General features: G+C 38.3%; 1 protein-coding gene across 10 annotated transcripts in view; it reads left to right on the top strand.

Annotated features, from left to right (window-relative positions):
* Positions 1 to 536: 536 nt before the first annotated feature.
* Positions 537 to 24,956, top strand: part of CHRDL1 (chordin like 1) — a 127,132-nt gene continuing 102,712 nt past the window's right edge. For 3 of the 10 annotated variants that reach the window (XM_004590192.3, XM_036497809.2, XM_058658894.1), the window contains exons 1-2: positions 539 to 937; positions 4,420 to 4,568. In XM_004590192.3, coding sequence (XP_004590249.3) covers positions 786 to 937; positions 4,420 to 4,568 — 301 coding nt within the window. In that variant the 5' untranslated portion in view covers positions 539 to 785. Of the gene's footprint in view, positions 938 to 4,419; positions 4,569 to 24,956 lie in introns of all 10 variants that reach the window. The other 7 variants (XM_058658893.1, XM_058658892.1, XM_058658895.1 and 4 more) reach the window with 4 other exon arrangements.

Raw genomic sequence — 24,956 nt, 5'->3', positions numbered from 1 at the left:
AGAATCTTAGGAACTGCTCAAACTCTGGTGATTCCTGGGCCCCTGCATGTTTTTTCCCCCCAAGGGACTTAACAGCAGATGTCCATTCCATGGGGGTGTGGGAGCCCTCTTTGTGGGAGAAAGCCGAGTTTTAATGGGCCTGCCAACCCCACTCCACCCCACCCTGACGTCAAAGCATTGTCACTTTACTTGCCACATAGTGAATCTGGGGAATGGCCGGAAATCAGCAGTAGTGTTCGAGGCCATAAATTGTTAGACCGATTCTGGTGTGTCATGAGCACTCGATTTGGATCAGGCCAGGTGCAGGGAAAAGGCCCCTGTGCCAGAGAGGACGTGGGGGCTTCCTGGCCAGGGAGTCAGCATGGAGTCTAGTCCTAGGCACACGTGCGAGGGGTTGGGGAGCTCCCAGGGCCTTCCAGGGGAGACAGGGGAGGAGGGGCCGGAGGAGCTGTGCGGCCCCTTTAAGACCCCAGCGCTCGCCTACCAAAGGAGGGCGGGGGGCGCTGCGTGATGGGAAAGTCGCCGGCTGAGCCTAACACTTTTTCCCCGGTGTTTTAACTTTCGGGACCAGGGAGCAGGAATAAAGCTGCGACATCAGTACAGAGAAACCCTGCGTGCTTGCAGCTGCTGCGTGCTAACAGACTTCCCGCCAGCGCCCAGCGGCCGGCCCGGGGGCCAAGTGGAGAGCGGGCGGGCAGGTGGCCCCGGGCCGCCTCACCCGCGCCTTGGCTCTGCCCCCGGGAGCCGAGCGAGCCGCGGCTCCCTCGTGGTGTGTGAGGGCGGTGATGTTTTTCCTCCCACCCACTTCTGAGTCCCCCCTCCCCCCTCGCGCGCACTCTAGCTCTCGCCACAACCTGCGAGCCCCAGATCTCGGAGGAGCGTCCCGGAGAGCTCGGAGCTTGTGCACGCGTGACAGACGGAGGAGGCCAGTGCCCAGGTCAGTGAGCAGTGCCCGGAGCCCGCTTCTCCTGCCTCCCCTCCCAGCCTTCGCACAGGTGGGGTGCTTTGCTGTTGGTTGGAGCTGCCCCCTGGAAGTTTTCCCAGTGCCCCTTGCTCCCAGACCTGCCATCCCAACGCGGTGTAAGGTCCAGCTGCCAGCGGCTAGGATGGAGTTGGGGGCACAGGGTGCCTGAGTTTAGTAGCTCCGGGTGGGGGCTATGACTTCGAACTCGCCACTTGCCACTCCCCGCTCAGGCCTACATTTCGCTAAGCCCTGGTGCTTCCAAGGGCCACTGTGTACTCCCAGCAGAGACTCCGCAGTTGCCTTAATTACGGGCGAGTGTCCTGGAGCCAGTTTTCTCATTTATGCAAGTGCCCTGGACCAGTGGCTAATGAATACGTGCAACAGGGTGGTCAGGCAGAGGGTCACTTCTCCTTTGGACATCTGTCTAGCTTTCTCGCACACACCCCTGGGGTCAGAGTTTGACACTACATGGTCTAGCCAGATCACAGGGCCTGGAAAGCTCCCCCTGTAATCCGTCCCTGTTATGCCACCAACTAAAGTCATGAGTCTCTGCCCCACCATTCAGTGCCCCGGGCCAATTTTGAAGATGGAATAGAATAAAATGATAGCTGAGAAGGTGTTTTTTAAGCCAAGTGCAAGGTATGGTCTCTCACAAGGGGCTACCCTGGACTGAGAAACTGCCATGTTCAGTGGCAACCCACCGCTGTTTTACTTTTTTTTTTTTTTTTTTTTGGAGTGGTACAGTGAAGAGAAGATGTCTACAGGTAGACTCAGGCCTGATATGCCAGTGCCTTTCTCATTTTCAGAAAGAAAACTGATACCCTAGGGGCTGTCCTGCAGATGATAGTAAATATGAGGTTACAAGGTCAGTCAACCCTTGCATGGGGAATTAGAGACACTGTGAGGTATGAAGAACTGATCACCCTGTGGCTTGCCTTTTGGAGTCGGCTCTGATTTTCTTCCACTCAGATGACCTGTTCTGAGAGTGGACTCCTGATACTTGGTGGCCTAGATTCCCTCTGACTATACAGCGGGGCAAGGAGCGTTTGTACCCTTTGCTTAATGCAAACAATGTGAATGCCGGTTTCATAGAGATGCTTTAATTCATACCTTGCTTCTGGTATCTGACCTTTTGTTCTTGTTCTCTAGCAAAATACATTTACCTTCCTTTTCCTGTCTCACCCTCACTCCTAGGCTTCCTTGCAGATTAATGTTTTCTTTGTTGCTTCGTGGTTGGGTCCTGGATACTCCCTAAATGTATCAATGACTGCATTTCGAAGGAACCTGTAGAAGAGCCAGGGCAAGTTCCATAGCACAACAGCCTGTGTAAAGCAGACAGAGAGTTAATGCAGAAATAACTCCAGTTAACTGGGTCAAAGTATAATTTGAAAAATTAAGGACAGTTTGGATCTTGCAAGAATAAGAGTCGGCATGTTTGCTGGGCAATGTTTGCTTGTGTTTACTGCGGTAGTCCCAACAAATGCCTTGAACCACCCTGATTCCCTGAAAGAAAAAGTTACAGGGATAGGGCAGAATTAAGTGGCAGGGGAACTTAGGAAGGGACTTCTTCCAGATTGATATTTCTGCATAGAATGCAAAGGCAGGACTCCAGGGCTGTGTAAAGGAAAGGTGAATATTTATAAAGCCATGTATTTTCTGTTGTTCTCCATCACCACTGGGTAGGCCACATAGATGACCAGAACACCAAAAGAGATTAATTGTGCTCAAGTCAACTTTTTTATTTGAATATAACATGAGTTAGGTCCCAAGAAAAGCAAAGGAATTCTATGAGCTGATTTTTTTTCCAACTTGAGTTTTGAAACAATGCTACTGTTCACCGAATTGCCCTGCTCTTGTACAAGAAAAACAGCTCTGTTGCTTCTTGAATGGGGAAACCCAAAACCCATGATTTCATTAAAAGGGGGGGGGGAGAAAGAAAAGAGAAAGTTTTCCTGAGATCCATATACACGTGTGAGGAATTGGATTTTAGCAGTTAAAAATCCTCTTTGGAGCCTTGGGGGATAAGCTTATTAAAGTAGATTCAGGAAGAACCTCACTGTGTTAAATTCTTGATGAAAATGATTAGCTTCAAGGGATCCTGGTAGCTCTCAGGGGGCAGAGAGATTCTGTGTGAGTGCAAGTGGACCATAACCTCACAGAAGTTACCCCAGACATCAGCATCCAGGCCCTTGGAAGGTTAGAAACATGTCTTGGAAAAATTTGATCTTGTATTGAGTTTCGTGTAGGAGTTAGAGGAAGAAGGCAAACACATGCTATAAATACTGACAACACAAATTATCCACTAAGCCCAGTTGTTCCTTGGTACTGTATTCCTCATTTGCAATGTACGTTTTGAATGATCCAGGAAACTTAATTACATTTATAGTAGGAACTGTGGCATCTACCTCAGAGCGTCGAGACGTTCAGTTCTGCAAAACGAGCAGCTTGCATCCTTTCGGATTCTTCATGCTCTTTATTTAGGCGTAACTCTAAAATGATCGATGAGTCCAGTTCCTATCCAGAAATAACCCCAGATTGAATGTTGTACTTCTAGAATATTTAAATATTTCCATATCACCCATTGGAAGAGGTTTACAAACTCTGAAATCTATAGAAATGATTTGTGATCGTATTTGAATTGCAGCAAACTTTCCATGTTCTAAGGTTCAAATGGATTAAAATTTCCACCCTTAAACTGGAAATGCCAACCTCATGTTTTAAAGAATTGCAGTTGCTTTGATGATCTTTTCCACAGTGGTGCAAGGTGAACAAATTGCCTATTTAAGTTTACCTAATTTCTCTTTGAGTGGTCCCACTTGAATTTTCCATTTCTCAGTGGGCTTCATTGGAAACTGGTATGTCTAAATTCTTCTAGCTAAGCAGTAAAACTTTTCAGGTGTTTAATTGCATCCATTTTTCGAATTACACATATCTTTTCCAACATACCTAGTCAAACTGAAGATCCTTTTAGAGCTCAGAGATATCACTGGAGAAACATTAATACATTTGTGTTTCATCCCAGAAGGCTTAATGATAGCACTAGTTCTGAAGCTAAGCTTAGTTAGCTTTCATTTCAGAAATTACTTAGGTGTCATGTCTATGACTTTTTCCTTGTTTGTCAAAAGGCTCCTTTTGCAATCTTTCATTTCTGTTTTCTCCAGAAGAAAATCTCTTCAAAAATCAACTTCAATTCCCATAGAAAGGGGAATTTCAAAATTTATTTTATTTTCCTCTGACTTGCCTGTAAGGATTTTGCCTCAATGCTGGATAGAAATGTATGTTCATTCACTTGAGTTTTCTCCCCAGGAAAGGCAAGGTTTTATGCAGGCAAGCAATGCTTGCAGGTATGGAAATTCTTTGGCATTGTTTTCCTAGTAAGTTAGAAGCTGAAGCGTCAATGAGCTTCATCATTGCCAGGGGCTCTAAGTCTTTTTCCCCTGTTTTCTTCCCAACAGCATGAGTCCAGTGGGCCTCAAAGGTTCTGAGCTGCGTTTTTCTGTGGTCCAAGTGAGGAAGAAGTGGAAAATGGGAGGCATGAGTTATATCTTTTCCTTGTTGTTGTTCTTTCTTTTCCTAGAAGGAAGCAAAGCAGAGCAAGTGAAACGTAAGTGTCTTGAGTTTAAAAATAATATAAGTGCTTATGGTTTCTTTGAAAATGTGGTTATAATCTGTAGGAATTATGATTTATCCCAAATGTGGTCATACCATTTTTCTATGAGAACAAAGCAAATGTTGCTGGTTTATGTACGAGTTGATAAAAGCATGAGAAATTTGAATTGGGCCAACCAAATTTAGCACTGGTTTTCTGATTATCATGTAGTTTTCATCTCATAGAACACATGACACATTAGCCTATTTCCCCTTTCCTGTTCTAAGCTGTACAAATCTCATTCCATTTTACGTAACTCAAGAAATATCTGACAGATGAGCTGGATTTTTTCCCAAATTTCAGACTCTTCAGCAAAGGTTTTCAGTTTATGAAAAACAATAACAGAAAAGAAAAAGAAAAGTGGGGGGAAGAGGGAAACAGGCTCCTCCTATTCCCTATGCTGAAAAACAAAGAAGGAAGAAACCTTCACATGAGCTGGATTCAGATGAAAAAATCCTTTGAGGAAATTGAGATTCCAGAGACTGTTAGCAAATTGGATGCCATTTATTGAAAAGAACGTCCGTGCAAAGCCAGGGGATATTTCTAGAAAGTCAGCGATCCATGTGATGGGCTAACACTTTGGAGAAAATGGAGGGTGGTCAGGCAGTGGGGAATAATCAACCCTCCTTGCCACCACATTCAGGAGCCTTGAGAGTAAGCATTGCCATCTCTGTTCTAGTTAGAAGCTCTCTGCTGCCTTGGACCGGTGTGGGCCTTGCCTTCTTCAGGCTACTTGTACACTTGCTCTGAATTTACAGGAAAAGCTGTAGCTCTAGTTCCCATTTTTGGCTGCATCAAAAGAAGCACAAAGTGGAATGGGTCCAAGAGGAGCATTCTCTGCTCCACTGAACTTATTCATGAGAAGGAGCTGTGAAAATATTCTTGGTAGGAGCCGAAGCAGCATCTGAAGTCCATCACTTAAACATTTATCTCCTTTATCAGCATAAGTTAACTATATTTGGCAGAAGGCTTGCTGACAAGCAAAACGCTGCCAAGCCTATTGCATTGTTAAGTATGTGTTTGTCCCCCTACAATTTTCATAGTAAACTTACTCTTCTTCCTGGGAGAAAATAGTGCCTTTGATTAGGCTTTTAAGTGTGAGTGATCTGTGGTGATATCTAATGTGATTGGAACACAAAAGGAAGTTGAACAGGGTATGATTTCAGCAAGGAGGCTTGAATCAGTCTCCCCCTCTGTATCTCTCCGACTCCCTCCTTTTCCTTTCACTTGGAGGATTCATGTAGCCAGTCTCAGAGCACCACTCTTTCAGAAGTCCTCCTTGATTTAAGTGGATGTAGCAGAAACATTGTCCATTCGTTCTCATATCAGCTGACAGTCGTCAAGGTTCAAAAGTCTCTCCTCCATTAGAAAGAAACTTCTGTTATTTTGTGTTACACATAGTCTCATGGGGAGAGTTTATAGCTTGCAAAAGACCATCTCCTTGGGTAGGCCTTCCATATTTATGAAAAATTGAGAAATATTGCTCGTGAAAGTTCAAGCTTAGTTGGCAAACCAAAGAATGATGCTACTTAAAAAATTTTGTTTTGTACTCCAAACTACTAGTTTTTAAGGTTTCCTTGTGCCTGTGAATTTGTTCCAATCCCTTTTGATATTCAGTTGGTGTCAGAGTGATTATGTAACAGATGGCCTTGGGCACTAGTTCTTGTCTAGTGTCTCAGGCTTAAAGTCATCAGCCATTGAGTGTAATTCTGTGTGGCCATGCCCAATCTAACTGTCATAAAAACATGCAAAGTTATCTCCACCAATGGGGAAACCTCAAAACATATGCTCTATATTTTTTTTGCTACAAGCACGTATACACTCATACACAAATACTCATATACACGTACAATATGCATTTATAGAAAATTGGATTGCAGCACCTACAGTGAAAAATGATCACAAAAATGATCCAAGCAATAAACTATCACATCACAGTTTATTGAAAAATTGGTGGTCCAGGAAAATCTTGGGTTAACTTATCTTTAAATTTCTTTTTTTTTTTTTTTTAAAAAAAACCTTTATTTGCTTTAAAAACATAAGACTTCTTGTACAATAAAGCATAAGCATGTTTCATCTACAAAGTCAGAATATCTTCCTCATGGAACACGCAGGAAGAAAGGAAAAACACACACATGGCAAAGTAGTCACAGATTACCTCTAAAATAATTAAGACTTTCGGCCAGAAAAATTTCTTAAGCTATAAAATTAATGCATGCTCATGGTACAAAATGATAAGAAACTATCTAAAGAATGCATAGCCCTTAACTTCCATTCCACTCTTCAGGGAAAACCATTATTACTTGCAAATTCTTCTCTGTGTTATAAAATCATATATAATCTTATATGTGTATGTCTGTGGAGTTTTTTATGTTACAAAAATGAGAGAGATTCTGAAACTCAGCAATGTGACTAGCACATCATTCTGTGTCCGAATATTGCAGTGTAACAGTGCTATAATCTTTCAAATGCTTAAATAGGTTTGGTTGCATAAAGGTGCCACAATTTATTTAGCCTGTCTCTATTTGTAGATATTTAGGTTGCTTCCAGTTTTCCTGGCATTATGACACCTTTAACATTTATGTAAAATTTGCAAGAACTTGTTGGTTAAGGTATATGTTTAATATTTAATCATGGTAAGTACTGCCAAATTACCCTTCAAATAAGTTGTATTAATCTGCATTGCCACCGTCTGTGTCTGAATACTGATTTCCAATTCCTTTCCCAACAGTATTATTCAACTTTGTAACCTGGGATCACTTTAATCACAGAAATTATATTTCAAGTTTGATTTGATAATTTCCTGTTACTGGGACAGCTTTTCAATTGCCTTTTAATTCAGTTTTATCTCATCAGTAGATTGATGGACTCTTTTTCAGTTCGGTTGCTTAATGTAGGATTTTTAAAAGCTTATTTAGTGAGATTTGTTCAAATTTTGTTATTTACCTTCCAAATTTCAAATATTAGTTTATCAGTCCGAGCTTTGTTTTAAACTTCAAGTTGCGTTTTCCTATACACAAGCTGTAAATGTTAATGCAGTCAGACACATCATTTTCTGTATACCTCTAGATCTCTTGTTATTTCTAGGAAGTTCTTTCTCACCTTCTTTTTATATTTTCTTCTGCCTTAATTTTGGATTTCACCAGTAGTTCTCCATAAATCTAAGATGTGTTCATGTACAGTGTGCAACATGGAATTGATGTTTTAGATCACTGGGTGATAGGTTTCTGAATGTTACTTTATTCATCCTTTTGCTCCTCCCACCAATTCCAAAGTTTTCACAATTTGGCGAATATTACTTTATAATAAGGGAAAAGTTCTTTCAAGTAAAAGGACATTTCATTTTCCAATTTTTTACTGCCCAATTCTAGAGAAGCCACAGTATGTGACTAGATGAAGGGAAAAGAGTGTTTTCTTCTTTGATAGAAACGACGACTGGGGAAACTTCAGGAAACCTCTATATTTAGAAGTAATAAACTTTCACATTTCCCTTTACTGCCCAACACCATTTAACTCAAGGGAATCACAGTTTCTGATCTTTCAGAGGCTACTTAGAACATTAGCCTCTAGTTCAAGGAGGCAGTTCTGTGGTCTGTTTGCTTCCCTCTTTGGGGCACAAGAGCAGAACTGAGTAGAAGTGATGGATGCTGTTACAATCAACGATGTTCCTTCAGCTAGTGTAGATCTGAAGAGGTCTGTAGAAAATCCTTTCTTTGCAGAATACGGTTGGCAAGGAATGGTGTTCACAAGGAATGGTGAAGGTGAGTGCTGCCACTTGCTGGTAGCTGATTAACCATAGTGACAGTTTCTCTCACAAGAAGGAAGACAGGCTCAGGAAATCAGGAAATACTGACAATGCATTGTAATGGATGAATGAGCTTTTGTTGCTTATTTAAAAGTTTGTTACTGTCCAGCATCAGCAAGGTTTGAGGCCTTTAGCCTGGAAAAGGTCTTTCTGTAACTCCATTATGTTCTGTTGTTAAAGTTGTAGTCAGTGAGGCCAGGAAGTTCTCTTGAAGTTCAAAGGACCGTAATATTCACAAACATAATATTCATGCAAATGTGGGATAAATGGACTTAGGGAGTTTGTCCATTTTGGCAGTTTTAACTTGGGAATTGAATTATTGATCAAAGTGAGGTGGAAGAATTGAGTTGTATTTCTAATGGACTAGCCTGTGCCAAGTCTGGCAAAAGTTCTGGGGACAGAAAATGTTCATGTATTTCATGGAATCCATTCCTGCTTTGTAAGGTGAGTTAACTACACCTTCAAGAGATTCAGTTCTTGTTCACTTTTCTCCCTAGGGGAAAAGCTTCTAGTATTCATATTTGGCTGACAGTGGCCCTCTGGGCATCTCATGAAAGCAAATCTGCCAGCAGGTTGAAGGAAAGGACAAAGATACTAAGAAATTTTGAGACATAAGAAGTCTGGCCTTATGGAGACCACCAAAGAGCCTCTGTGTCAATGGTAAAAGGCAGGCAGAAAGGCATGATTTTTTTTTTCTCCTCCAAATTCTTACTTGGAAATTTGAGGTAAGCTGGACAGTAAAAAAAAATCGAGCAAACAAGTAGATTGATTCATATCTTAAAAAGTTTCAGTAGCCGGAGATAAAAAGGAAGTAAAGATACCTTAATGTTGGATAACATAAAATATTTCAAAGTATATTTTAATTTGCTCTTAGTTTGAAGGTGGGAAGTGGGATTTGAGACCCTAGATCCAATCCCCATCTCCAGAGCTGACTTAACATACTTTGGGAAACTTATTTAAAGTTTACTTATCAGCACAGTGGTGGGGGTGGAGAGTGATAATAGCATAATGATTGTCCAAATGATCATCTGAAGAATAAATGAGATTGAATGAATACACTGAGATTGAATACATAGTTTTTTAGTAAGTAGTAGTTATCAGAACAGCTCTCTTGCAAGCCAGATGGCATTGTCCTCTTCATTTCAAGATGTGGAACTTGAAACAGCTAGAGGCAGAACTAAGCTCCAGGTCTCTAAATTCAGTATTTGCCCTTCCAGTTTGCCTCTGGCGTTATCTGAGGAAGAAGATTCCTTCTTCTGAATAGAAGCCCCTAGTCCCTTACACATGGAAGTCACTGAATGCATAAAAGATGATCCAAGGGAATTAATATTGACCTTTGTAACCAGAATTCCTAGGAGAGGCAGTACATTAGTTGAGAGTTAAATGATTGAAACTAGGACTAGAATTAATCAGGAACCCAAGTAAACTATGCCAAAGGAAAGTTCTGAGGAAGGTTAAAAATATGTGCCTTTATGTCCATTCTTCTTGGATTTCCCTGACTTCTCAGTAGGATTGGAATGTCTTCATAGTTTAATGCAAGAGGGCTGTGCTTAAAGTCAAGAGACCTGGTTTCCGGGTCAATTTTCTGTTGCTTGCTGTGTGGGATTGGTTAAGTCATTCATGTTTTTTGAAATATCATTTGACTGCTATGATCTGAAAACAGTTCTTACTATATGAATGGAGAATGAAAGGACAACAGAATAGGGTCTAGGGTGGTAAAGTAAGGAAACTAAGGGTCTGGCTTGTAAATGGGTTGGGCTTAACAATATCAACACAAAGTAATTACAAAGAGAATTTTATTCATTTAAGATTTATAGCTTGCTTGCTGCTGAAATAAAAGATTGGATACAGATTAAAACGAAAGAATATGTGTCAGATAATGTTTTTTAAGGAAGCCATCTGAAGAAAGTTAGAAAAAGTAGATGTTTTTAACATGTTTTTACAGCATTCATGCTCTAAATTTGCCTTCCACTTCCTGAAAAGTTAAAAAAAGAGAAACTTTGGACTTGTTTGCAAAAGAATATCCTTAATTTTATTTACAGAGATTATTTTTGTCCGCCCCCCCCCAACACTCAAGTAGTATTGCTCATGGGATATTTGAATTAGGCACATCTGGGAGGTATGAGATGACCACCTGTGACCTTGTTTCATAGAAGAAAGGAAGATTGTCTGTTTGAATTTCTTTGTAGACCTTCTGTAAAGGAAGAGGGCAAATATTAAGTTATAACTCAAAGGTTTTTTTTTCCCCCTACAAGTGGTAAGGGGATGTAGTCCAGATATTTTATCATTGAAAGATTCAAATTAATTGGAGACTAGGACACATAAATGTTAAATAAGCTACTGTTTAGTATGTTTACTAGATGGAGTTGTCAACTATCATATGCCCTAAGCAAGCTCTGTATTAACATATTTCATGATTTAAAAATAGGTGCTAATCCATAAGCATTCAAAAAGTAAATAAAAGCAAAGAAAAGCAGAAATCAGTAGTGATCTGAAAAGTAAGGATATTTGTAATTATTTGATACAAATATTTCTATTTTTTCTATACTAAACTACAATACATACTGTTTATATCATTATTATGTACATATTATCTTGCAGAAATGCAGCACTGGCTTGCGGCCAATTTGGGTCAGGGTTTATGTCTATACACAATTGGAATCTCTGAAATGCACCTATCTATAGTGAAGACATATCCCATTATGTCTAAAGTGAATGATGAATGGGGAATTCAAATTTGATTTTATTGTGTGAAAAGTTTAAGAGCCCCACTTCTATTCCTGACCAAATAAAGTCTCTTTTAACAAAGATTGTTCAACTGAATTACTGATAAGAAAAACAGGGGTTTTTGTTTGTTTTTTATTGAACAAGAGCTTTGCTTTTTGCCTAAAGTCCTGTATCATATGACACGTGAGAGATGATTTGAGCCAGAAAAAAAAAAATCAGGTCAGGTTTCACCAGCCGGCTTGTCCTTGTATAAAAGGATCTCCCCATAGTCTTATGTTAAAGACTAATAAGAGTATCATAAATTTTCATTTACCCATGCTGTTGGGAGATAGAAGGACACAATGAGTCAAAATTTCATAGAAAATTCTCCAGTTGTCATCTTAGCCCAATGGTGTCATTTTGCTTTACTGTCAAACCTTTTGATCTATAAACACTGTTTTCACATTGAACTTTCTCGAGCGCTAATAGGAAGCTGAATAGCCACAAGGCAAGTGTTAAGAAAGCCATGTTGTAAATGGGACACTCAGTATGTATTAACTTGAATGAATTCTGGGCAAATGATCCAGCATGTAGGAATAAGATAATTAACTCCTAGTTAAAGAAATAAGCTGTATGTACAGAATGAGGATGTGGCTTCTTCCTTACTTTCATTTTCTCTGGCTTCCACAGCCTAAAAATCAGCTCTCACAATCCTGAGGAAATCTAACAAGAGTCTTCAACTTCAGAAATCCAATTGTCAGAGAAACAAGAAACACGCCTCCACAATAGCTATTTTATTTTGCTCTTCCCACATTCTCCTTCAGTTTGATAAATGACAAGAGAGAAGTAATTATGCCTTTATTTTTCTTCACTGTTCTAGAAGCCTTTTTAAGAAATAAAAACTTGAAATGGAATTTGTTTACTTGATGTGTCCACTCACATAGTGAACACAAAGATTCATCTCTCCCTTTCCTCTGACCATATGTGTTATAATAGAATAAATATTATTGTAAAACTGACATGATGATGTGTCTACAGCAATAATTCTTATCAAAAACAGTTCATGGGAATGTTCTCTTGCTTTTGGATTGGTGATGAAATTGTTGACCTTTTGACCTAATCCTTGGTTCTGGGAAGTAATGATTGAGCAAAACATTGATGGCATAGTGGCACATCACTGTTGTTTACATTTTTCTCATCATTTTTCCTGTTAACATGTTCCTCTAAAGTAGCAGACATTTCTACCTCTAATTAGGGCCAGCTGAACCACTAAAAAATAGCCATGATGTTGCAGGTTGAACATCCAACTCACATGCTAACTGAAATTCCTTTGGGAACAACTAGTAGCAGCTCACGTCTTTGCCAGCTGGTATCTCTCAGTTCTTGTCTGTGATGATATCTGGGAATTTGGTTGGTGTAGATTATACTGTGTAATATTAAATTTTCTGGTGATGCCAACGCCTTTTTAAAAGGTCAAGCTTCTAAATGTGTGCTGAAACTAACTTTATCGTAGTTTCAGAAAATTGATAGTTATCTACCATACTTATAAAAAAGTAGTATAATTGTGCTAACCATTCAGCCTTGGATAACCATGCTAAAACATGTCTTAAAAATGATGTATTCATCTTTGTTATATGCATGAAAAAAGTTTCAGTGCTGATAACTTCAGGAGTACTGTTTGAAAGCACCAGTGATGTTACTGTTTTTCTCCTTCTCTGCCACAAGTTCCTAAAATCGCTATTTTCATAGTTTGGGAATATCTCTATGGTGGCATAATGGACCAAATCCCATACTACTGAGTTAGTAAGACCAATATACTGAATGAATGACCCTACTTTGTATGCAATTATTATCATATTTATGTCAAAATTTAGTGTTTGAGTAACATACTTGCATCCTAAAATAGCGTAGTTATATGGGAATATATGTGAGGAAAGTGCTGTTAGTTTTAAAGCAAATTAAAAAGAACATTTAGTTAGTATAATGTCTTTCCAACAAGATTTCAAAACGTTTTGAGAGCCTGGACACTATTTTATACTTCATCCTTCTTGTCATTGATACAAAAAATTGTGAAATAAAGTGTGCCAACTCTACCTTTGCTATAGTCCACCTTGAATTTGACTTAACTTCACTATAAACAAATTTGGTTCTACAAAAGATGATCAAAATTGTGTTGCAAAGGTAAAGTACAAGGGGAGCTTGAGACAAATTCAAGCAGGAATGCATGGAAACCGTGAATATCCTAAATTCTGAAAGTAGGTGAGTTGTACTTTACCAACTACATAACAGGAGATGCAGACCTGGTTCTAAAGTCAGGCTATTTAGCTTTGAAGCTCAGCTCCATACCTTGACTTGTTATTTCAACTTAGGCAAACTACCACATGTCTCTATGCTTCATATTATCTATTTATAAATTGGGGCTATGTGGGACATATCAGAGAGGGATGTAGTTGGATCGTGTGTGTGTGTGTAAAACCACTAGACAGTGCCTGATTTTTAAGGATTATTCAACAAATATTTGTTGTCATTCTGTTATTATCACCATTCTCTCCTGGCATCATGTTTTTAAGGTTCTCTGGCTGTTTTCTCCATTGCTTATTATCTGCCTCCAGGCTTTTGAGGCAAACATAGACCAGAACAATTCAAACTTATCAGTTTATACACAGTGAACAGTAACTCTGAATGGAATAAGGGTGAATGAAATCCATTGATTGAAGCAGTTATTTTATTCATCTGTAATTTTCATGAATGGGCTCAGATATGTTAATATTTATAAAAGTTTACATGGGAATTTAAAATATATTTCACTAGCACGACTATTCACAAAAGAGTTAGCAACTTAAAACGGTATATAAGGAATACTCCCCTTGTGGCATCAGCATTCATTGTCCCCTTGGAAGCATACTTTGATGCAAGCATGCTTAGAATCTTTATAACAGTTTGGATGGCAGTTTAAAAATGTACAAATGCACTCAACAGCCAATATTGACAGCTTATTTTATTTTAGTGCTTGCTTAATATTTCAGAGGTATTTAGCATTTTTCTTTTTTAAGATTTATTTACTTTTATTACAAATCAGATATACAGAGAGTAGGAGAGACAGAGAGGAAAAGCTTCCGTCCATTGATTCACTCCCCCAAGTGAACGCAACGGCTGGAGCTGAGTCAATTCGAAGCCAGGAGCTAGGAGCTTCTTCCACGTCTCCCACATGGGTGCAGGGTCACAAGGCTTTGGGCTGTCCTTGACTGCTTTCCCAGGCCACAGGTAGGGAGCTGGATGGGAAGAGGAGCCGCCGGGATTAGAACCGGCACCCATATGAAATCCTGGCGCATTCAAGGCGAGGACTTTAACCACTACACTATCACACCAGGTCCAGCATTTTTCTTAAAAACGATTTTATTCTAGTTGAAAGGTGGAGATATAGATTTTCCATTCACTGGTTCACTCCCCAAATGGCCACAATGGCTGGGGCTGGGTAAGGCCAAAGGCAGGAGCCAGGAGCTAGAAGGTTCTTTAGAATCTCCCATGTGAGTTTAGGGACTCAGACACTCGAACTGTTTTCTGCTGCTTTCTGAGGCACATTAGTCTGGAGTTAGATCAAAGCAGACCAGCTGATTCGAACTGGTGACCACATGGGATACTGACACTGCAGGCAATGGATTAACTGACTACACCACAGCACTGACCCCAGTGCTTTTATTATCCTATTTATTCTTCGAGTAAGAATGGATAATAATAATAATTTTTTAAGATTTATTTATTTTTATTGGAAAGTCAGATATGCATAGAGGAAGAAAGACAGAGAGGAAGATCTCCCATATGATGGCTCACTCCCCAAGTGAATGCAACGGCTGGAGCTGAGCCAATTCAAAGCCAGGAGCCAGGAGTATCTTCCAGCTCTCCCACGTGGATGCAGGGTCCCAAAGCTCTGGGCCATGCTCAACTGCTTTCCCAGGCCACAGGCAGGGAGCTGGATGGAAAGTGGGGCTGCCGGGACTAGAACTGGCACCCATATGGGGTCCTGGGTGTGCAAGGCGAGGACTTTAACCACTATTCAATCGCACTGGGCCCAATATTAAAAAAAAAAAAAAAACACAGTAGATACCCATGATAGAAAAATCTCATCTGATTTCATATTCTAATCAACCTTTGTGTCTGCTAATCCAATCAAGAACAGTAATTCAGTATCAAATATAAAACACATAGGCTGAAACCTATTTTGCAATGTGGTTTCAATCTACAAAGCACCTTCTATTTTTTGCCCCTTCAAGTACCAGTGCCTCAGTCTCCTATGATGACACTAGTCTAAAATAATGCCACATTAAGTACATTCTCCTAAGTACATTCTCAGATTTTCTCTCAAATTTGAAATAAGTTCTGTGCATGAAATGTAACTGACTTAAGTGTTTATCAGTGAAAATATAAATTTAATGTATAGAAACAGTGATTTTTCTCTCATAAATATGGAAGATAAAAAACGATGCCTCATTTAGATGTTAGTCTGGGGAAATTCATAGTGGTATCTCATCAAATAAAAATGCTGATATTGTTAAAATATTTAAAATATTTCTCATTCTAGCCTTAGAATTTGAGAAGCAAAACTCTAACCTATGAATCTACCAAGAAAACATTTATATTAAGAAATATGTGAGTGTTGCACAGTGAGATTACATACAAGAATGTTTCTCATGGAAATTATACCAACAAAGGGGGCTGATTATTAAAGTATGGTTCAGAGTTGAGAATTTGGACTAGAGAGTAAGATGCGCAGATTCCATATTGGAGTGCTTAAGTTTGATATCTGCCTTTGTATCCTGACTCCAGTGCCCTGCTAAGCAGGCCCTGGGAGGTGTCAGTGCAAACTCAAGTGATTGGGGATCAGTCACCCATGTGGGTGACTTGGATGGAGTTTTTGTTGCAAGCGTTTGGTGAATGAACAGCAAATTAGAGCCCTTTCTTGGTTGACTTCTCTGCCTCTTGTTCCTTTATATAAAAAAAAACCTTAAAAACATGATTCAACTACTTTTGGTATAGGATTGTCACAAAACACTAGTATTTAATGGTATAGAAAAGCTTTAGCATGTTAATTTTATAATGTAACTTATAAAATGTGTATATTTCATCCTGTTAATTTTATAATGAAAATCTGTATTCATGATGCAAAAAAATAGGACTGGAAAGAACTTCATGATTCTAATCTGATATTTAAAGAGCTTAGAAGTTGTCATCACCATTGTCACAAGAAAAAGGTTGAATGAAACTGAAACGGGTACACCTCTTAGATTCAATAGGATGGGAAATGGAAATAAAAGGTATACAGATTTGGGAAGAATAAATAAAACTCCTTTTTGTTTGTGGATAATATGATTGCACATATAGTAAACCCCAAAGAATCAACAATGACAAAAAAACCTTCTAGAATTAATGTGAAATTATAGCAAGATGTAAGGATACAAAGTTAATAAAATCAATGCACTTCATATAAACAAGCAATGAATGAGGTTTTAAATAAAAATACAAAGTAATTTACATTTGTATCCCCTGACTGAAACACTTAAATATGAAACCAATAGAATTTGTATGCAATTTGTGTGACAAATACTTCATAACTCTTAATGGAAGACATGAAAGCAGAACTAAAGAAGGCACAGATATTCCAGGTTCCTGTGTTGGAGCAGCGAATATTTTTGGCATGTTATTTCTACCCTAGATAATCTATACCTGCAGTACAATACTAGGAAAAATCCCAGGAAGTTATTTTGTAGGTATCAATAAATTGTTAAACTTTGTATGGAAAGGACAAAATACCTGTAACAGTAGATACAGTTTTGAAGGAGATCGAGGTGTCATAATGACCCTGCCTGACTTTAAAACTTACTCATGGGTTGCAGCAATCAAAACTGTAATATTGGCAAAAGAATAGATGAATGGATAAATGGAACAAAATATAAACCCAGTAATGGACCTATGTAAGCATTGCCAACGATATCTGTGACAAGTGAACACAAACAATCCAATGGAGAAAAGAGTTCCTGAAACTGTACATCCATATCCAAAAGTAAACAAATCTAGATGTAGATATTATTCACAAAAGTCACTCAAAATGGAGCACAAGCATAAATGCAAAAAGTAAAATTATAAAACACCTAGAGGACAATATAAGAGAAAATCTTGGTGACCATGTGTTTGAACAGTGAAATTTTGATGTAGCATTTAAGGTGGGATTTATAAAGGAAAGAGTTGATAATCTATACTTTGGTAAAATTGATATATCTTCTCCACCAAAAAGACTGTTGAGGAGATGAAAGCACAAGTCCCTGACTGGAAAACATTTGCAAAAGACATCTCTGATGAGGCAATATTTTCCAATATATGCAAAGCACCCATGAATTTAAAAAAAAATAAGAACAGCCTAATTAAAAAATAATCTGAGGAACTCAAGCACCTCAAGAAAGAAATATAGATGACAAGTTCTTTGAAAGATGCTTTACATAATATACCACTAGAGAAATACATACTAAAACAACATTGGAATAGCACTACTCACCTATTAGAATCACCAAAATCCAGAACAGTGATGGCATCAGATGCTGATGACTGTGTGGAGCAATAGGAACAAAGCTCAGTGCTAATTTGAATGAAGAACGTTAGAGTCACTTTGGATGATAGTTTGGCAGTTTCTTACAAAACTAAGCATGCTTTTCACTGTATGATCCAACAATTCTGCTTCTTGATATTTTAGAAGGGAGTGTAAAATTCATATCCATGCAAAACCTGCACACAGATGTTTGCAGCAGCTTTATTCATAATTGCCATAAATTGGAAGGAAGCAAGATGTCCTTCAGTAGGTGAGTAGATAAATGATAATAATAATAATAATAATAATAATAATAATAATAATAATAAAAGAGTCAGTGAATCTAGGCAGGAAAATATTCATCATTGCTAAAAAAGAAATGCACTATCAAGTCATAAAATACATGATGAAAATGTATAATCAGTACGTTACTAAGTAAAGTAAACCAATATGAAAAGGCTGCATATGTATGATTGTAACTATATGACATTCTAAAAAAGGCAACACTTTTAAGATGAAGCAATTAATGACTACCAAAGATTAGGCTAAGGAGGAATGCACATGAACAACACAAAGAATTTTTAGTGTGGTGAAACTACATTATGATACTATCATGGAGGAGTTTTGTCAAAACTCAAAATGTTCAGTAGCAAGAGTAAACCTTAATATAAGCTGTGGACTTTGGGTGGTAATAATGTGTCTGTCAGCTTAGATTGATCAGTGGAAGCAAATGCACCTCTCTGTTGGAGGTAGCGATAATCAGGGACACTATATGATGGGAGAAGTATAGAGGTACATGAGAAATCTCTGTATCTTACTCTCACTTTTCCTGTAAACCTAAAATTTGTATTAAAATATAGATAATAAAAGAGTGAGAAATAACCATACAGTTATTGAGTACTTGTCCCACTCACAGCATGTTTCAGTGCATCAATATGTCTATTGTATAATAGTGGGATTATAGTTGAAAGGACTACAAGAGTCAGAAAATATTTAAGAAGTTTCTAAGGAATCTCCAAGAAGCTGGAAGAAGAAAATGAGGACAGTAAAACACATTTAACCTTTTACATCATAATTACTATGAATAGTAATTGCAGCATAAGTCATGCTGAAGGCCTGTTGATTTCCAGCCAAAAATTAGAAAACATAATAAAGCTGGAAAACAGTCTAATAACAAATCAGCTATCAGAACAAGACTCAGATATTAATATATATCATAATTATCAAGCCACAAATTTTAAATATCTGTTTAGCATGCTAAGAACTGTAATGGAGAAAGCATTGAAAAATATGGACAGCATAATAAGGAATATTGAAACTCAATGAAAACAAAATATGAGAAATCAAAGATACTGTAACAAAAGTGAAGATTGCCTTTGATGTGATTATAAATGGTTTGGTCAAGAGGAGAAAATTATTGATGCGTTAAAGATATGCCAATGGAAACTTACCACAGAATATTTTCTTAACAAAAGGAAAAAAACATCCAAGAAGTGTAATAAAGAATGTGCATAATGTAAAAAGAATACCAGAGAGGAGGAAAAGAGTGGAAGGAAAAAAAATGGAAGCATTTGAAGTAACAATGGTTGGTAAATTTCCAAAATCTGACAAACACCACAGTACAGATATAGAAAACTCAGAGAACACAAAGCAGGATATATACATAAACAAAATCGACAACAAGGCCCATCATTTTCAGACTACAGAAAGTCAAGAAAAAAGAGAATATCTTGAAAAAAAAAAGAAAAAATAACACATTATCTGTAAAGGAATTAAGATAAACCTTACTCATATCTCTTTTCAGAACCTCTGAAAGCAGGGAGAGAATGGAAAGGAATGCTTAAGTAGTAAGAAAAACGAAATCTCTGGATGTGATAGTCTCCATTACACAGTTATCATATTCAGATGTGAATACACAATACAGTATGCATCTCTACTTTCAGACCCAAAATGGACTCCCAATGAAACTGTTTACTATATCTTGACATAAGATGCTGAGCTCTCTGCCATTGTCCATGCCCGCAATGATGGACAGATGACTGTGTATGAAGAGCTATATTATAGTAATGATATAAGGGATCTCAGTGAGGGGGGGAGGGAGTTAGGGAGGGGATAAGGGAAATTCCAGGGCCTATGGAACTGTATCATAAAATGATAATAATAAAAAGAAGTAAAATTTTAAAAGAAGAACAAAAATCTCCCCACCTAGGATTCTGTATGCACTGACCTTTAAAAAAAAGTTATGAGGGCCCAGTGTGTTGGCCTAGTGGCTAAAGTCCTCACCTTGATGTGCCGGGATCCCATATGGTCGTCGGTTCTAATCCCGACAGCCCCACTTCTCATCTCCTGTCTCAACTCCCTGAGCTGAGCTGGCGTGGACAGAAATCTGTAGATAGGAACCGAGAACAGGTCACAGGTCTCCCAAATGAATGACAGGAACCAAATTATTTGAGCTATCACTGTGGGCTTCCAAAGTCTGTATTACTAGGAAGCTGGGTACAGGAGCCAAATCTAGCTATCAAACCAAGTTACTGTGACAGGGGATGTAGGCATCTGAATCAACATCTTAAAATTTAGGCCAAATGCTAACCTGTGTGTCCAGGGAATTTATCTTTTAAGAGAAACATGAAATGTAAAGACTTTGTCAGAAAACAAAAGTGGAGATAATCTGTTACCAGTAGACCTGACTTGCAAGGAATTTTATCAAATTTTTGAGAAGGAAGAACATTATGGAACTAATACATGAATGTAAAATTAAATGTTTTTTCTTTCATTATATAATAGTCAATAATTTGTTCCAAGTAGTAATGACAGAATGGGAGGGAGAAATTGAGACTACTCTCTTAGAAAGTGCCTTCACTTGGGCCCGGCGGCGTGGCCTAGCGGCTAAAGTCCTCGCCTTGAAAGCCCCGGGATCCCAAATAGGCTCCGGTTCTAATCCCGGCAGCTCCACTTCCCATCCAGCTCCCTGCTTGTGGCCTGGGAAAGCAGTCGAGGATGGCCCAATGCATTGGGGGGACCCTGCACCCACGTGGGAGGCCCGGAAGATGTTCCTGGTTCCTGGCATTGGATCGGCGCACACTGGCCCGTTGCGGCTCACTTGGGGAGTGAAACATCAGACGGAAGATCTTCCTCTCTGTCTCTCCTCCTCTCTGTATATCTGGCTGTAATAAAATGAATAAATCTTAAAAAAAAAAAAAAAAAGAAAGTGCCTTCACTCCACATTAAGCAGTACAGTGTTACTTAAAACCCTACCTGATTTAATTATGAATATATATTGCATACTCTAAGGAAACCATTAAAACATCTGAAATAATTGATATGCTAAGAGGAAAGAAACTGGTATAGTATAAAATGTCCAGTTAAATTCAGAAAAGACAGAAATGAAATGAAAACTAGAGAACAGATTCCAAAATATATAGAAAAAGACAAATGACCCAGAATAGTCAATACAATGAGGAGAACAAGATCAGAATACTAACATTATTACGCTTTAAAAATTATAATGTGGCTATGTGATAGAATAGATTATAAAATACTAACACATAAGAAAAAGAAACAGAAATAGACCAATACAAATATAGTCGATCTCTGACAAAAAGGAGCAAAGGGAATACATTGGAGAAAAATGTAGGATTTTTTGTTTGTGTTTATTTACAAATGATTCGTTATCGAATGGATGTCTACAAGGCAAAAAAAAATCTAAACACTGTATTTAACCCTTTAACAAAACATGTATCAAAATAAAATCAAAGACTTACATATAAATGCAAAACCTAGGTGATCTTTATACTTGGTAATGAAATTATACAGTACTAACGGCATATGACATAATAGAAATTTGATTAATTGGACTTCATTCAAAGTAAAACCATTCTAGTTATTTTTAAAAGATTTATTGGAAATGCAGATATACTGAGAGGAGGAGAGACAGAGAGGTAAAGCTTCCATCCATTGATTCACTCCCCAAGTGGCTGCAACGGCCAGAGCTGAGCTGATTCGAAACCTGGAGCCAGAGGTTTCTTTTGGGTGTGCCACATGGGTGCAGGGTCCCAAAGCTTTGGGCTGTCCTCAACTGCTTTCCCAGGCCACAAGCAGGAAGCTAGATGGGAAGCAGGGCTGCCGGGATTAGAAGTGGCGCCCATATGGGATCCTGATGCGTTCAAAGCAAGTACTTTGGCGGCTACGCTATTGAAGGCCCAAAGAAAATATTCTATGAGACAAGAACCATGCATTTACAGTGCACATATCTGATAAAGCATGAACTGTTTTCGGAATATACAAAAAACTCCTGAAGATCAATAATAGAAAAGCGAACAGTTCAGAAAATGGGGGCCCGGCGGCGTGGCCTAGCAGCTAAAGTCCTCGCCTTGAAAGCCCCGGGATCCCATATGGGCGCCAGTTCTAATCCCAGCAGCTCCACTTCCCATCCAGCTCCCTGCTTGTGGCCTGGGAAAGCAGTCGAGGACGGCCCAAGGCTTTGGGACCCTGCACCTGTGTGAGAGACCCAGAAAAGGTTCCTGGTTCCCGGCATCGGATCGGCGCACATCGGCCCGTTGCGGCTCACTTGGGGAGTGAATCATCGGACGGAAGATCTTCCTCTCTGTCTCTCCTCTCTGTATATCTGCCTTTCAAATAAAATAAATAAATCTTTAAAAAAAAAAAAAGAAAATGGGAGAAGTATCTAAAGAGAGATCTGATCAAAGAGTATATAAAGATGCCAACTATGTAATGTATTCAACACTATATGCCATTAAGGAATAATATTAAAACAATAGTTAGATATCACTACATAGTTATTAGAATTGCCAACATATAAAACAATAATTCCAAATGGTGGTGAGGATGAGGAGCTATGAGAACTCTCATTACTGAAGGGAAAACAAGATGATAAAGTCACTATGAAAGACTGGCAGTTTTTACAACGCTACACCTGGTTTTACTATACAATCCGGAACCATCCCACTAGTCAGTATTCAAGTGAGTTGGAAACTCATGTCTACACCAAAACTTGTACAGAAGTGTTTGTAGCCATTTGGTTCTCAATTTCCCAAAATAAGAAGCACCGCAGTATACTTCAACAGAGAAATGGAGTGTTACCTAATAATGAAAAAGAACTGTGAAATCATGGAAAGATTTGGAGGAACTTTAAACCCGTGTTTTTGGGTAGTAGAAGCTGATTTAAATGACTGCATGCTCCATGATATCAAGTATATGACATCCTGAAAGACAAGTTTCCATATGGATGTTAGAAAAGATCATTGGTTTCAAGAGTTGAAGTTGTAGTGGAGGAGGGAAAGAATGGATAGGCAGAACATAGAGAATATTTAGGGTTGTGAAATTATTCTCTGTGCTACTGTAGTAATGGATCTATATGTCATTATACATTCAGCAAAAGACATGGAACTATATAATATGAATAATGAACCCCAATGTAAACCATGTACTTTAGTATGTACAAGTATTGGTTCTTCGCTCACAGTAAAGCTACTACATCAATGCAAAATATTAATAGGGAAAAGTGGAAGGGGGTGGAAAAAGTGTATACAGATAGCTTCTTTATTTCCTGATTAGTTTTCTTTGTAAACCTAACAGTAATCTCAAAATTAAAATCTGTTTATTTAAAAGGTCTATTTATTTTACTTGAAAGAATTATAGAGAAAGGGAGGGAGGGAGACAGAGAGAGAGAGAGAGAGAGAGAGAGAGAGAGAGAGAGAGAGGAGACACAGAGATTTTTCATTCTCTGGTTCACTCCTTAAATGGCCACTACGGCCAGAACTGGGCTCGTCAACCAGGATATTCCTTCGATCTCCCACATGAGTACAGTGACCCAAAGACTAAAGCCATCCTCTGTTGCACAAATATGTGTAGAAATTTGCCACATCTATTGCAGTAAGTGCAGTTTTTATTGTCCAGTTTGCTGATATGATGAATTACCTTGTCTGAATTATGAATGTAGAATTTCCAAGATAATGCTCACTTGTTTATAAAGTTGATATTTTTATACCTCATTGGACTTATTTTGTTGAGAAATTTTTTATTTATTTTTCAAGATGAATATTTATTTGCAGTGTCTTGTAATATATCTGGGTTAGGTGTGAGAGCATTGCTTGCACCAAAGATTTAAGATTAGGAAGCATTTGTCCTGTTTAGTTGGAATGTTTGATGAAATTTCATTAGTGGAAAAATCTAGACCTGGGGTTTTCTTTGTGCAGAAGTTTTCAACAAAACTTCAAATTCTCTCAACATATAAAATTGTTCAGGTTATTCCTCTCTTCTTGAGGAGCTTTTGGTGGTTTGGGTGTTTCAATGAATCCATTCCATCTAACTTGTGGAAATAACTGGCATAAAGTTACTGATAGCAACCATTTTACCCTTTGATGTTGATAGACACTATAATGAAGTCCACTCTGTCTCAAATATTGGCAAGTTGCATTTTCTATTTGTCTTTGTTAGTCTTGCTGAAGGGTTATTAATTTTATTGACCTTTCTAAAGAGCCAAGCTTTATTTTATTGATTTTTTTTCTAATTGATTTTCTGTCTTCAATTTTATTGATTTCTGCTGTTCATTATTCCTCCCTTCTGTTTTCTTCTAATACACTTTGCTTATTTCCTAAAGTATTGATTAGAGATCTATGTCCTTTTAAAATATAGATATTTAGCAGTATAAATTTCTCTCTAAGTATATTTCTTCAGCTCAATCTCATCCGTTTAATGTTTTCATTTTAATTTAGTAACAACTGCTTTGTAACTTTTATTTTTAGGATTGTGTTTATTTAACATTTTGTTCGAGATGCAGAAAGAAAGAGATAGAGACAGATAGGGAGAGATCTTCCAATCCAGTGATATATTTCTCAAATGCTCAGAACGTCAGGGGTTGGGCCAGGTCCAGGATCTTGGAACTCACTGTAGATCTCCCAAGTTGGTGATGGGAAATCAAGAATTTGAGCCATTGCCACTTGCCTTCTAGGGTGTAAATTTTCAGTAAACTGCAATTAGAGATGTGTTAAGTCTTGAACCCATACACATTGATATGGGATACAGGCATCCCAAGCAGTGTCTTAATATCTGAGCCAAACACCCACCCCTAGATATATTTTTTATTTTTTCTTCATCCCTTCGTCTATTTACATGAAATCAGATCCTTATTTTGAGTTTATGTCTGATACTTTTCCCTATTATATTCTTACATTTTATTTTTATTTTTATTTTGTGTACATTTTCAAATTTTCTAGGTTGTTATGCATTACCTTTT

Source organism: Ochotona princeps, chromosome X (assembly GCF_030435755.1).
Source record: "Ochotona princeps isolate mOchPri1 chromosome X, mOchPri1.hap1, whole genome shotgun sequence".
Lineage (NCBI taxonomy): Eukaryota > Metazoa > Chordata > Mammalia > Lagomorpha > Ochotonidae > Ochotona > Ochotona princeps.
Note: the sequence above shows the minus strand (reverse complement) of the source record. Positions and strands in the feature narration are given on the sequence as shown.